This window comes from Camellia sinensis, chromosome 11, assembly GCF_055761805.1.
Source record: "Camellia sinensis isolate YWXY chromosome 11, ASM5576180v1, whole genome shotgun sequence".
Classification (NCBI taxonomy): domain Eukaryota; kingdom Viridiplantae; phylum Streptophyta; class Magnoliopsida; order Ericales; family Theaceae; genus Camellia; species Camellia sinensis.
The window spans coordinates 29,021,551-29,037,505 of record NC_138971.1 but is presented as its reverse complement, the minus strand read 5'-3'; the positions used below and the strand labels follow the sequence as shown (position 1 = coordinate 29,037,505).

The following is a 15,955-nucleotide window of genomic DNA, read 5'->3' as shown; positions in this document are numbered from 1 at the left end:
CCTCGGATAATTGCAGGTCAAAGAAGATCTCAAAACCTGGCACGCGCTTCCTCTCCGCATTCAGCCATGGCTCTGGGAAGCCACAGAATGGAAAGTCCTCTCTTTCTCGGACGAAGCGTCCGTTTAGGGTACCCTAGATAGGCTGGTGCATTAACTCAAAAGGCTTCCCTGCCTACTTTGCTCTGGCTCTCCCAGCCATCTCCTTGCCTTTCCTTACCCAATCCTCTTTGGTGGGCAGATAACCCAAACCAAAGGTATGCGGGTTGTGTGGCACTTCGGTCAATGCTGCAACGCCTTTCCGGCCACTCTTCTCCAATCCCATCCCAGGGATGTGTTGGAGCTTGTTCATGAGGTATACTAATTGCGCACTGACATACACCCCCTCATTAACAGCCATGATGTTCTGCACAACCCGAGCCTCAACTAAGGTAAAACCCGACATGAACACATCCTCCATACCGTGCTCAATTTCTAAAATTGGCGTGGATACTTCTGGCAGTGGATGGATCGACACGTTTCCAAAGATAATGGCTACTCCCTTCCCGTGGGGGTATTTCACTACCTGACACAAGGTGGACGAACTTGCCTTTACCTGTGCAGCCACGGTCACCCCAAAAGTATATTGAAAGTTGGGCGAACCTCTAAGACGTGGAAGTCTATCTCATGCTGCCCCGGCCCAACCTTGGTCTGAATTTTTACCGTCCCCATTACTTCTCTGCTTGTGTTGTCATATGCCCGAATCACTTGGGCTGTCGGCACAAAGTCCGCGGTCTTTAAATCGATTGCATATGCAGTTCTTGCCGGGCACACATTGATGGCGGATCCTATGTCGACAAGCACCACAGGTATCCATTTGTTTCTACACTCCACAGAGACGTAGAGTGGCTTGTTATGGTTCGCACCCTCATGTGGCAGTTCTTTGTCGGAGAAAGTCAACATCGGGGTAGCTCCTCCCGAAAAAACTAAGCCCACCAGCTGTTCGGGAGTGGTGTCTATTGCGAGCTTGGCCTTGTCCATAGCCGATAAGATAGCCTGTCTATGAACACGTGAAGCCATAAACAATCCCCAGATGGAGATGTCTGCTTGAATCTTTTTCAGCTACTTCAGTATAGCCTCTTCTTCGAGTTGCTTGTCTTTCTGTTTCTCCGCCTCCTTGTCTTTCCCAAATGCCTCTGGCTGATCTAGGTGAGAAGGCTTAAAATACCGTCCACTCCTAGTCATATGATCAACTTCGCCGATATACCAGGTATCGTCTGGTTGATTGCTCCCCCAATCCTCATCTGTATGGGCAAGACATAAATCATCGTCCTCCCACCACATTCCGTCAGTAGCCAACAGACACCTGTCCGGCTTCGGTATGACTGTTCTCGTACTCACAGTACCTCTCGTCCACATGCTTGCAGCACTCCCTGTTCTCGTGTACACAGCACTTTCAATCCCCTCGTGGGCTTTAGCTTTCCTGATTCTTTCAGAATCCTCAAACCTTTCCTGTTCCAACTGCGTCAGTACAGCTGTCTGTTCAATAATGCCCAAATCCCGAGCGAAATTCTTAGCGCCAGCGCTCTCCGGTGATGTATTCTAATCTTTGACCCTTCCGGTCACAATTGATATTCTTGCCCCTGTCGGGCCTCGTTCCAACTGAGATTCTTCAACAACGTCTGGTAGGTCATCAATCCACCCGATAACCTCTGCTGACTCTTCAAAATCAGACCAGTTGACTGCCACGCCCTCTGGGTCTTGTTCATTGAAAAACTGGAGGTTGGCAAAGTCCCCCTCCACAGCCGTCAAGTCATCTATCCTCTGACCAAATCCGTCCCCCTGTATCACACAAAGCTCTACCTCTGCCGGCAATTCCACATTTGGCCCAACCTGGCCTACTGACAGAATATAGTCACTCGGACTGTATACCTCCTCAGCAAAACTCCCAAATTCCTCAGATTCTGACTCAATAATCCCATTCTCCACTGAAGTCTCCCCTGTTTTGTCTTCGACAGTCACCACCATTGGTTCGGGTTGGGTTTTGGAGATGTCCAACTTGCACAAGTCAGTGCAGTCAGGAAGGAGCACCTCCGGTTTGGGTAGATGAGAAGGAGTGATATAAATGCTGGGGTCGTATGACGTGACCCTGGTTTGGATAAAGTTGATTCTTTTGGGAGGTGGAGCTTGGTTGTGTGGTAGGAGAGGGTTGGTTGTGACGTTGGGCTTTTCTGGAGGCACAATCACCCCATTGTCAATGAGATCTTGAATCTCATGACGTAATTGGAAGCATTGGTCAGTGTCATGACCGTGCTGCAGGTGAAATGCGCAATATTTGGCTGGGTTGTGGGTAGGGGGAAGTTTTTCCGGTAATGGCCGCGGCTCTAGGGGCTTTAAGTGCCCTTTTCTGATTAAACCCACAAAGCTTTGGACAGGGGCATATATAGTGGGGCGAAGGTTCTTTGGTTTTTGGGTTGGTATTTGGTTATTTGTGTGTTACTTCCAGACGCACCAGAGAATGGCGTAGTTGCCATGGTTCTCGGAGAGGGGTTGGTGGTGACCATGCTCACTTCTGAGGCTCTTGTGGTTGCAGCACCACTCGGGCCTGCATTGGTGTTACGGTTGAAAGTTCTCCTGGGTTGCTCTCTATCATTGTCAATCAAGCCCTGCTTCAAGGCATCCTCAATCTGTACTCCCATCTCATGCAGATCTGAAAAGGTAGGGAAGGGGAGCACGATCATTTTCTGCATCATCTTAGGCTGGAGATTGCGCACAATCATCCGAATTTGATCTTTATCGGTGGGCCTTAGGGTCATCATGGAGGCCTTGGCCCTCCATCTGGTTATGAACTCAGAAAAGCTCTCCTTGGGCTCCTGCCTTGTCATCTCGAGATCACGGGTTGTAATCTCGATTTGCATGTTATATGAGTACTGTGCAATGAACGCCTCGGCCATCTCATCCCAGTTCTTCTTAACGTCATTTTCCAATTTTGTGTACCAGATGGCCGCCACACCCGACAGGGTCCGGCCAAACAGAGACAGCTTCTGTAATCTGGTGAGGCCCATTGGCTTTAAGATATCCGAAAATAATCGTAAATGCACCATGGGATCCCCAGATCCGTCGAAACGGTCAATGTGTGGCATCTTGAATCGGTTCGACAGCGTCACAACTGTGTCGGTATACCCATCTTCAATATCAGGGATGGTCTTGACTCCTTGAGATTTCTTGAAAAGCTTTTCAAGCTTGCTCAACTTCAACACGATAGGGTCCACCTCGCACTCAAAAGGTGAATCCGGCAAGTTGATTGGCATTTTAGATAACTGGGGTAGGATCTGGGGTAGGATCGGGAGCGGAGATGGCCCTGTAGGAATGTCTGTATCTTCCTGGACATTAGCCGTCTCTTCGAGCTTTGGGACCTTGGGTGGGGGAGGAGCTTGATGTGAGGTTGATGCTCCGGCTTGCTGCTGTAGCTGGGTGATTAGTTTTGCCTGCTGGGCCATGATCACGGCCTACCATTTGGCAAATTCCGTCTGGCGGGCAGCGTCTTGCTGCATGAGTTTCATACTTTCTTGGAGTTGACACATCATTGCTTCCATCCCTAACGTGTTCTGCCGATCCATTTGAACTACCAGTATATGTTCCCTTTCTATGGTGAAAATTGAGGCCTCGGCCTGACTGTCCACTGGTAGGGTTGACCACTGCTCTGGTAATCTCTGCTCGGATACACTGCGTCTTCTCGACCTTCGTCTGATAACCGGGGGTAGAGAATAAAACACTGGTTGTTTGTCGACCAGATCCTCAGATCGATTAAGTCGGCGACCTCTAGTCCAGAGTGCTGGGGGAATATCTGCTAGGTCGGAAGCAATCGTGCTAAACTACCTAGCAAAAAGATAATTAAAGCAATAATAAGGAAATAAACAACCAGACAAATGGACAACATAACAGCTTAAATAAACACAACACACAGTTGGGCATAACAACCTGCGATTGATAAGCTAATTACACTGTTCCTCAACATTGATCATTGTTCCCAATTTGCTGCCCCCAAAACTAAATCTGATACCCGCAGATAACTGATTCCCAAAGTACTAATGCCCCAAACTTGCAAACTGATACATGCATTCCTGTAGAGGCCAACTCTAAAGCACATAACAAACATGTGAGAGCCAAAACACCCCTATGTTGGGGTTGGGTTTTCCTGTCCTATTTTGTCAGGGGCTAGGTTTTCACTATGCACACAGCGGTTTCAAACAACGTAAAATCGGGTAAGCAACCTGTCCTAGATTGGAAAAGTCACTACGGATTGCGACATGCACTAGGTCGAATGGTCAAAAAGGGTGCCCCGGCAACAACCGGGGTTTGTGTTCCCATCGCGGCTGAGCCCGTAACCAATCAACCTTATGGCACGCAGCCTCAGCCTAACCGCTCAGGAATAGAAGATGGCAAACACGGTGTCCTAGGCGCAGCAATGCATATGCAATGCAAAGAAACACATAAGTGTAGTCAAAACAAGATATCACGAGTTCGAGTCAAGCTCTCTAAACTCCCCAGCAGAGTTGCTAGAAATTGTAGACGTCCCCCGAACGTCCCGGGAGGGAATCCCGTTTCGTTCATTTGGGCTCACTACAGTTCAGGACTCAAATTGTCACGGTTCTAAATCTGAACCAAAGAGTCCAAATCTGGAAAATCGTTTTTGAAAACAAATTTTTTGTAAAGAAGTGCCAAACATGGATTGCTTTGCCAGATACAGAGTCACCACCTAAATATTTTATTGGGAAAATTTAGGAAACCTTGACTCGTTTCTCTAAGGCCACGTGTCCATCATCACCAAAGTTGCCTCGGCTCGGGAACTTGGATACGATTGGGGAAGGTCAGCTATGAGCACCCCCTCTCGCCCGATCAAAGATCTACCTCTACTAACCATGATATCTAGTTTTGAAAATATTATGCGTTCTTATTCCGATTAATTAGCTAATCTTACTATGTGATGCGCACAACACAAAAGTATAGACTAGATCGCCTAATTTGGAACAAAGCATCACATATCCGTTTGTTTGGAAATCGGTTTGAAATTTGCTACTCGCAAGTAGGCTAAAACATGGATTTCGACGAGTTGTTCCAACTCAAACAATCCAACCTTCACCCACAGGCATTCAGGCAAATATATCACATAAGCATATAGACACATGGTAAGCATGCTGTCGTGTTAACACTTACACGCATGCAAGGATGCTAAAACATAAATGCTTACCGAGTACTCCAAGCCAACACAGAAACTAGTTAATAATCATATGCATGATCCTAGTTCATGTTAAGATGGCTAATGCAACACATGCAAGATACAACTACAATAGGCTCGGCTATTCTAAGATGGCATATGATGATGCTACAACTAACACGTATTCAACTTGGAATTGAAATACAATGTAGTTAGTATGATGCGCCAAGCCCGGTGCATGCAATACTGATGAATGAATGCACGCATGCATAGCATAAGGTATGCTAAATTAAATATGTCCTAGTACTAACCATCAAAAACAGGTAAGTAAAAGGGAGAAAGAAATGGGGGTTGGAAGACATGCACACACACACCCACACTTATTACACATTCGCCCTCGCTCAGAGGGACCAAAAGAATAATACAAACCGAATAATGAACCAACTATCCTAGCTAATTAATTATTTCAAAACTTTTAATTAATTAACAAATTAATTACAAAAACAGCCTAAATATGAAACTAAAGATACCGCCGCAGCTCTGCTTCGGAATGCGTGGATGATGCATGCTCGATTTGTCTTGCCCGGAAACCCGCTGCCATGCCATTGTTGCCTCTGTTTGCACTATCCTATATCTCTGAGGACTGTGAAAATCCTGAAGATGCCTCTGAATTGCTCCCTAAGCATGTGAGATGCCACCGACCAAGGCATAAGATCACCGGCCATTGATAAATAGTCATCGACCAATTGTTGAGCCATCGGCTAATTATTTTTGGTCGGTCGGTACTATAGGTAGCCGATCGGCCAAATCTTCCTGCAGAAACCTGTTTTGACAGCAGCAGAGGACAGACAAGGCATGGCATGGAACTTTCAAGCAAATGTGCGCATGTCCACTCTCCCTATCATGTTATAGACTCAAGGGAGTATGGCCCTTGGTCCTCAGGCCACCAATCACGCATTTCGATGCATGATGGCCAAAGGCACCAAGTTGCAAATCAATGTGAATGCATGCGACAAAACAAATGAATGCCTTACGCCCTATTATGCTGAGGTTAAGGGCATCGGCGACCAAGGGTTGAGACGTGTTTCGTCACTTTGAGTACGAACACACCTCACCCCTCATGCTTGGTTTGACACCCCAAACCAAGCAAAATGTAATGCATGTATGCAATGTGGCTCAAGTATGCAACATGGGTCAAATATGCAACATGAGGCTAAGTTAACAAAGCATGCCAAATGCAATGCAACCTATGCGTGCAAATGTATAATGTGCTAAGCATGCAAGATGCAATGCAATGCAACCTAACATGCAAGCTAAACTAATGTAACAAGAACATGCAAACACGGTATAATGCAAGCATGCAACTAGAGGCAACATGTCAAACATGCAACTATGTACAAGGATGGATTTAAACTGAAATGGGAGGCCTCAGCCATGCCCCAAAATAGTGGCCAAAACACCCAATTTAAGGGGCCAAAAGGGGAGGCAGATACACACACAACATTGGCCCATAAGCTAGACCACTATGCACAGCATTCAAGCATGAGCAAGATGGAGTAAACATGAGGATGTGGCAATACAACAAGCTCTGAAATCATGTCAATAATGCTACCAAATCATGCACCTAAGGTGAATAAAGCATGCTAAAGGGCTTAAGGTCCAAAGCTAGTCAAGATGCTTGAACTAAGGCCATATCAACCAAGCCCCACAAGGCCAAGATGACTAAAAATAGACTTAGGGCAGACCAAAATAAGACTAGAACATGCATGGAACATGGTCAAAACATGCCAAGAAATGGGCCCAAAACAAAGGGCATTCAAAGCCACAAGGAGGGCACTCTACTACAACCACCTCAACCGCTCATGGCATGGACTAGACAACCAAAAACAGAGTTTCAATACATCAAAATGCACCCCAAAATCCACTGATATGGCAGCCCAAAGCCACAAACACATAGGCATGCACCAAGGCCCTAACATGGAGCATAAGATCACATTTCTTCAAGGCACTGAAAGGGTAGCAAATGCAAGCATGTAAGCACAAAACATGGACTGAAACGGCATAATAAGTGATTCCAAATCACTGAAATAGCCTAGGTAATGCAAGCTAAGACAAAGGTCCAAGTTTCCTCAAGAAGCTTGAGCAAAGGGTGCAAGCTTCTCCAAGAAGCTTTGAACAAAAGGGTGCAAAAGGGGCAAATCCTCCTTACACGTGTATGGTGGACAAGTCCGTGCACTCCAGCTGGCACAGCTGGCATGCACCATGCCTGAAAAAGGCGAAAATGAGGTATCGACTAGAAAAGGAGTCAATCGGCCAAATAAATGGTCGGCTGACCACACAAAGAGCTGATACGCCTAACATAAGTGCCGACCGGCCAAATATTTGGTCGGTAGCAGAAAAAGCAAGGCCGGTGGCCTCATGCCACGGCCGATGGGTTTTAGGGGATGGTTAACAAGCCACTTCCTACCCTCAAGTGCAAAAACAAACAAGTTCTTGGTTCAAAACCAAGCACAGAATAGGCAAGTTAAGAGATCCCGAGGCAAGGCGCGCGGCCGAGACCTCCGAGAACTCAAAACGAACACGAACATGGATGATCACCGAGCGTTCAAACGATGACGTCCAAGTCTTGAGCACGGTCAAAAATGGGGTGTCTACAGGTTTTGATTAATTTCAGGAACATATAAAACATCATAAATTAATTTCAGACCTGTGTGGCCCTCAATTGCTACTGTTCCTTTGCCTTTTACTACAATGTGTGCTCCATTTCCAATTCTAACTTTAGAAATAGCAATCTCGTCAAGCTCTTTGAAGAGCTCTCGATCATAAGTCATGTGGTTTGTACAACCACTATCTATAAGCCAGCTTTCTGTGGAGCTGTTGGTGGCAAAGCATGATACCACAAATAACTGCTCCTCTTAAGGTTGATCCTCTGCAGCTTTGGCTTCTCCATGTTGCTATTGAGTCTTGCATATTCTTTCCATGTGCCCTAACTGACCACACTTGTGACGTCTTGCATCTGGCTTCCACCAACACTTATTCTGTGGATGATTGGTTTTTTTGAAGTAGGGACAAGGTGGAAAGACTTGAGTGCTTTGGCTATGTTTGTTGCTGCTTGCATAACCTCCGGGCTGCTTGTTTTTGTTCTACCTTTTTTTTGTTTTTGCCACCATTGTTGTTCTGTGATTTGGCTTGAAAAACACCCTCCACGGATCCTTCTTGCCTCATAATCCTTCTTTGTTCTTGTGCCTACAGTGCGTTCAACAATTCTGCCAAGGTAATGCTTGACATATCTTTTGAGTTTTCCAAAGATGAAATTGTAGCCTCAGACTTTTTAGGAATTGTGACTAGGATCTTTTGAACAATTCTAGAATTAGAAAAATCAGTACCAAGGAATCTTACCTTGTTGACAATGCCAAAAAGTCTTTTAGAATATTCCTTGATTGTTTCTGATTCTTTCATTTTTTGTATCTCAAATTCTCGAATCAAATTCAGCACTTGCATTCCTTTGATCCTTGCATTTCCTTCGTATTCTTGCTTCGAAAAATCCCAAATTTCCTTGGCTGTTTTTAGTGTCATTATTCTAGTAAAAATGGTGGATGAGACTACTGCAAACAAGGTTGCTCTTGCTTTTGATTTTCTTTGTTTCCTCTCCTTCCGATTTTTGATTTGTGCAAGAGTTGGATTGTTTGGCAGAGGTGGAACTTCGTATACTTGTTTAGCAGCTTCCCATAGATTATTAGCATCAAGATAGGCTTCCATTCTAATAGCCCACACCTGATAATTTGTTCCGTCAAACACTAGAGGTGCAATTGCAGTGAATGAATTTTCTGAATTCATTTTGAATAGGTTTTTGGAGTGATAGGTGACAAGTGTATAGAAATTGCGTTTGAGCTCTCTCACAGGTCCCTCAAGATTGACAGCTCTGATACCAATCTGATGGATATTTAGGAAACAAAAGACTAAGGATAATGAAAGAAGCTAATTTTGTGACTACAGAAGGCCGATTTTATTGAGCAACAAACTGTCTATTTATACAGCATAATGAAAACTGAATTGTAGAAAAATCTGCTCTATGTTGAGCATAACAAATGCCTAAAAAATAGCATGAAGAAAAGGTCATACTCCTAACAAATAAAACTAATTCAGCAATCCTAAAGAATAGTAACAAATAAAACTGATTCAGCTTTATGGGTCATGCCAGTCAACAAAGACAAAGAAGCTTTGCAGACCCATCCAATTTTCTAAGTTTAAAATCGAAATCCAAGCAATAGAAATGTATGATATATTACTTGAAAATATAAAACAAATAAATAAAGAAAATTGAAATCCAAAAAACACAAGTCATTGAAGCTTCCAAAACAAAAAACCAAAAACATATGAAGCTTCTAAAAGGAAATTTTCTTTCCTAGAGCACAAATAATGAAGCTAAGGAATCTGTTCAAGTATTTGGTAAGGAAATAATTCAACAGCAAACAATTCTCCTCTTGTGCTATAAGAATGTTGTTACTTCATCTACATACTTGAATAGATACCCACAATTTAAATTTCTCAAAAGTGCTCTCCCTCTCTTTCTCTCTCATACATACACATTCACATAAGCAGTTCTTGTTGTTTGTATATTATTTTTTGTTGTATCAAAACTGCAGATTGAAGATGAAACTTTAATTCTTATGGAAGTAAATCTTATTGCTAATCAAAATTAGTTTTTTGTTTCTTTGATGTCTTAGCTGTTCGAAAAATTAGATGATTCCTGCTTTGTGTGATTATAATTTACATCTAGTTCGCTCAATGTGAGTTTTGAGCCAACGTTATTTTGCCATATTCTATTATTGTCCAACTTATTGTCATCTAATATATAATTAGATGTATCTAATATATAAAATTTTACATCAGATTTCCAACCAATTTTTTCACCACTTAAATTTCATAAAATTATCAAAACATAAAGAGTTGGACACATCTTATAAATAACAGAGTTAATTATCTAAAAGTCATATTTACAAATATTGTAGTAGCTTAATTAGGTCCTATCAAAAAAATTTGAATCAATAAGTCTTATTTAGTAAAAATAAGAATATTATTTTTTTTTTCAACGTTTAAAACTAATAATATTATACAAAACAGAAACAACTACGTTAACCCAGTTCCAAATTCATTAAGAAAGAAAAATCATTAACAGAGTAGATGACCCACTTTAAACAAAAGAAAGAAAACTCGCAAAGTCAGCAATAAACACAAATTAAATAATAAAAGAAACAAGTACCACAAAAGTAATCTTGCCCTTGTCCAACTTATTGTCAACTAATATACAATTAGATATTTCTAATTATATCTTGATGAATTTGGATCTAAGTTGAACTACAGATGTACCCCAAGTGAATCTTTTATAAATTATTCTGGTTTATAGAAAGGAACCACTGTAAATATTTTATATATGATTCTTTTAAAGAAAAAACAATTTTTTCGCCGCGTAAATTTCATAAAATTATTAAAACATAAAGAGTTGGACATTTTCATGGATGACCAATTAGAAGCACCACACACATAAATAGAAAACAATAACCAAGAATTTATAGTAACCTTAGTTAAGTTCATAAAAAGATTGTAGAAAATACAGTAAAAGACACAAATATAATAAATTACCTAATTTGATAATCCTCAGAAGAATTCCCAAACCACTAAAAAAACATTACCTAATTTTACTCCAATCTGTATTTCCTTCAAAGCAATTGAATATTCTTCGGTTTTTCTAGAATTCCAACAGGTTAATTACATAGAAACTCTTTAATTATCACTAAATATCACTAAATAGAAAAGGTACAAATGTTTCCCTGAAAATGATACAATTTTATAGTCAATGAATCCAAATGTACCAGGTAAGTTCATTTTTGCAAGAAGACATGTTCTGTTTGGAGGGAAACAACATAGAAATAGGTTTGGAATTGAATTTGGAGTTTATTTACATGTCTATGTCTTTTGTTGATGGGAAGCTGGAACACTGTACACAAATTGTGTTTTTCCACTTCCCATTCAAGACAACCCAAAGAAAACAACCCAAATCCAAATCCAAAACATATAGATATAAAACTCCACAACAAAACAACTTTAGATGAAAATTCATTTCAGAATAATTCTCATTTGCCAAAGAATTATGATACATAGTTATTGGTTGGTCATATAAAATAGAGAGAGGGCAATCAATGGGGGAATCCAATTTGATTGCTCTATTTTTGGGTTGATTGCCCTCTTTATGATTCCAAACTTGTGCTCTTTGAATTGTCTTTTTGTGAATCATTCCAATTTAAATACTAGAAGGAAATTTTTTTTTTTTTTGTTTTAGTTGCTGAAAATGATACATATACACTTAACTCAATGTTTTAGAATATATGAATGGGTGATTACCAGGATAGATCAAATTAATCTTGTTGTTCGTGAATGATATACTAATATTATTGCTATCAAGAGGATCAAATTAATCTTCTAGATCAAATTAATATTGCTGTCAAGAGGATCTACTAATATTCTTGGTGGATTTAGTAATACTATCAAGCTAAATGAAGATCATTTTCTTAGATGAAAACCTAATTTACTTCCAGAAATTGCTTTTAGAATCAAAACAAATCTAATCCATTTACCCAAAGAAAACTTACACGCCATTGACAGGGCGGATATTTATTTTATGATCCTAAATTTGATTCTATAATTCATTCCACTATACCCATCCAGCAATTACACAGTTTTGGTTTTTTAATTGCATCTTCTACATCATTTGGGTTTTAACCAGCAAACCTAGATTTGCTACATTAGTTTAATATATTTTAGTATGTAATCCAAAGTAACACATTTATAGCTAAATCTTTTCCACATAAATAGTTCTACAAACTATGTTTGGTTTATCAATTTGAAAATTAAACTTTAGTTATATTTTGTGTCTAATACTTTTTGGATTTTCATTTTCTTTCTTTATTGGTTTTTTATTTCCAAGTAATCTATCATACGTTTCTCTTGCTTGGATTGGGATTTTCAACTTAGAAAATTGGATGGGGCTTATTTTTTATTCGAAAAATTCAGCAAGGTGAACTACTCAATTATTTAGACATATTAACAAACATATGGTGTGCATCTGTTGAACATGTGCGTAGGGGTGACAAATAGTGTGGTTCAATATTGTGCGACACACTTGTAAATAGTAGCCATCACATTACAGATGTACGAAATCACAGATGTACGTACTAGGATTTACAACTGCAGGACCAGAGCTTTGGATGCTCAATTTTCACAGTGTTATGGCAGGAAGAACACCGACAGTGATGGGAAAAAGAGGACAACAACAACTCCATAGACAAGCTATATATATATATCTTGTGAGAAACCCCATGTTCGAAGGGGTAAAACTTGTTTTCTTCTTCATTGTCGGTGTCGCTGAGCTCAATTCTATGCGAGTAAACCCAAATCTGCAACAAAATGTGGCTCAGAGAAGCTTTCGAAAATAGGCAAACCAAAGATCACTATTTTGGGGAATTTCTAGGAAGAATGGTATTGGAAATGAAGCAGCAGCAGAAAGGAAGTCGACATTTGTACAGATTGAATGATGAAATTTGTTTATTTGTGTGTGTGGCTAAGCTGAAGGTCATGTAGCCAGGCCAAATCTGTTTCGCAAACAAAGAAGCAATAGACTCACAACAGAGACAGAGGCACCAACGTGACACCATTTGTTACACCATGCTTACCTTCTTTTTATATATGTTATAGATTAAATATATTTATATAATATATATCATTTTGTTTTTTCAATATGATAAAATTAAAACACAAAATACCGTTTGGTAACACTTACGTTTTCAGCTTTCTGTTTATATTTACAAAAATTTAAAAAAACTCAAATAAAAACTTGTTTGGTAAAATTTTTGATTTATAAATCAGTGGTCTCAGTTTATAAATTGGGCCAAAAAATGAAAACACAAAAAATGTGTTTCCATTTTGAGTTTTCAGTTTTTTTTTTTTTTTTTATCACCCAACACTAGTCACCACCCGCCACCATTTTCCACCACCGTCTTCCGCCACCACCACCCACCACCCACCCCCCACCACCACCTACCATCACCACTCACCACTCACCTGCCACCACCAACCACCACCCACCAGCCACCCACCAGCTACCACCCACCTGTCACCCACTCGCCACCACCACCCACTTCTCGCCACCACCACCCATCCCTCGCCACCACCACCACCTACCACCACCACCCACCACCCACCACCCACCTGCCATCCACCCGCCACCACCCATCACCCGCCACTACCATCCACAGCCCGCTGCCACCACCCGCCACCTACTTGCCACCACCACTCACCAGCCACCTGCCACCACCAGCCACCCACCACCACCATCACCTACCACCCATCCGCTACCCACCACCCGCCACCTCCACCCACCACCCGCCACCTCCACCACCACCACCACCACCACCGCTCACTCACTACTACCCACTACCTACCACCGTCACCCACTATCACCACTCATCACCCACCCACCACCACCCGGCATCCGCCACCCATCTGCCACTACCACCCACCAACCGCCACCACCACCCACTCGCTACCACCCACCACCGTCACCCACCCACCCATCACCACTACCCACCACTACCACCCACCTAGCCCCACCACCCGCCATCCACCACCCACCTGCCACCACCACCCACCACCCGCCACCACCACCCACTCGCTACCACCTGCCACCGTCACCCACCCACCCACCATCACCACCCACCCGCCACCAGCTACCCACCACCCACTGTCACCACTTTCCACTACCGTCTTCCGCCGCCACTTGCCACCACTTGCCATTTCTTACTCTTTCTTATATTTTTATATTTTTAAATTTTTTTAGACATTTTGTCAATTACCAAACGCGTTTGTAGTTTATGTTTTTCTAAAAATAAACAAAAACCAGTTTATAAAATTTTTGTAAATATAAACTGAAAATATAAACATTACCAAACACACCACACTTACTATTCATTTTCATTAATTTCTTTTTCATCTAACATCTTTTGATTTTCATTAATTATAAATCACCATTTGATAATATATTATATTATTTGTCCTGTCCTTGATAAGATGCAAGATAAAGACAGAGAATGACAAACTTGTGCCTTGGCCATCTCAGTCTCAATTCAAATCAATTATCCATTCGTACTCTATATTCGGCCAAGGGGTGTAATTAAAAAAAAAAAAAGTTAAAAAAATATTAAAAAATTAAAAAATCAAAAAAATTAACATAAAGATTTAATTAGGACATATGATACGTTGTGCAATATAATATTTTCCTAGAATTTAACAAGTTCTTACAGAAGAAGCTGATGGAATTGCAGGAGAGGGTGAGAATAAAACAGTTGTGTTGTTGGAAATTAATTTGTGCCTGGTATATTGATTTACTTTATCTACCAAATTTCACATACACGTGTTTATATAATTCACAACCTTATGGCAGAAGTGTTGTTTACCAAACCAATAAACAAAAAATTAATTAATTAATTAAACAAAGTCAAAATCAATAACAAAAAGATCAAATTTTTATTAAATATTTGGGCATGCAAGATAAACAAGATTGATAATTCTTGACACCTTTTTATTCGTTAAAGCCTAATCACATCTGGGAAGAAAAAAAAAATATGCTTGGTTATTATTTTTTTAAAACACTTTTTAGAAAATTCTACTTTCTTATTTTTCGTACTTTTTTGTTTTTACTGAATTTTTTTAATATTTTGAGCAATTTTTTTAATTTTTAGACATACCTGACATAAATATACCTAAAAAGTAAAAAAAAAGATGAAAAAAACCTTTTAAAAATTCACTAAATACCAAAAATACAAAAAAAAAATACGAGAATTCAGTACATTTTTTATATTTTTATGCATTTATTAATTTTTAAAAATATTTTTTCACAAATTTTTTACTTTGTAGATACATCTAAGTAAGGTGCATCTAAAAAAGTAAAAAAAAAAATTTAAAATTTTAAGAATATTCACTAAAAACAAAAAAAAATACGAAATCTAAAAAGAAAAAATTAGTCTAAAGTCCCTCTCCCAATTTTAGTAATGGAAGAGATCCATAGTATTATTTTATGATGTCTAAGGTCCCTCAGCCTTACACCCATGTATTACAGAGAAATTTGGTATAAGCTTGAACCTTCACCTCCTTTATCATCATCTTTATCCCCACAATCTTTCCCACTCTCATTTGCACTTTCCAATGACCCATTCTGATCAAACTCCTCATTCTTATCATAACCATCCCTAATCAACTCACTTGAATCACCATCACCCAAACCCTTCTCATCATCTTGTCTCTCATGTTCACCGAAATCTTTCTCAACCTCAACAATCATAGTTTTGTTTGAAACTTCAACATCACAGACGTCGTCACCGTTCAAACCCTCACTAGAAACCCTAACCCCATTTTCATGATCTCGAACAGCAAACCCTAGTTCGGACGCAGAGAGAGCTGGTTTGGAAGAGAAATGAGCATCAATCTGAGCTACGGTTTTTGTTGTATCGATTTCCATATTTGGAAAACATTTTGTTTCCAATTCCTCCTCAATTTTCCTGAGATTTTCGGAGTTCATAACTGTAAACAAATACACAAAAAACATAGAGAGAAAAGTGAAAAATCAATCAGAGACTGTTGCTAGGCTTTTTAGCTATCTGCATTATAAAAAGAAGAAGAGATGCATACATCTAAATTTATACACAGTAG

General features: G+C 40.4%; 1 protein-coding gene across 1 annotated transcript; it reads right to left on the bottom strand.

The window, feature by feature from the left end:
• Positions 1-8,440: 8,440 nt before the first annotated feature.
• Positions 8,441-9,031, bottom strand: LOC145802215 (uncharacterized). The gene has a single exon (XM_082894892.1). The coding sequence runs from the start codon at positions 9,029-9,031 to the stop codon at positions 8,441-8,443; it is 591 nt and encodes a 196-aa protein (XP_082751018.1).
• Between the last annotated feature and the right edge of the window lie 6,924 nt (positions 9,032-15,955).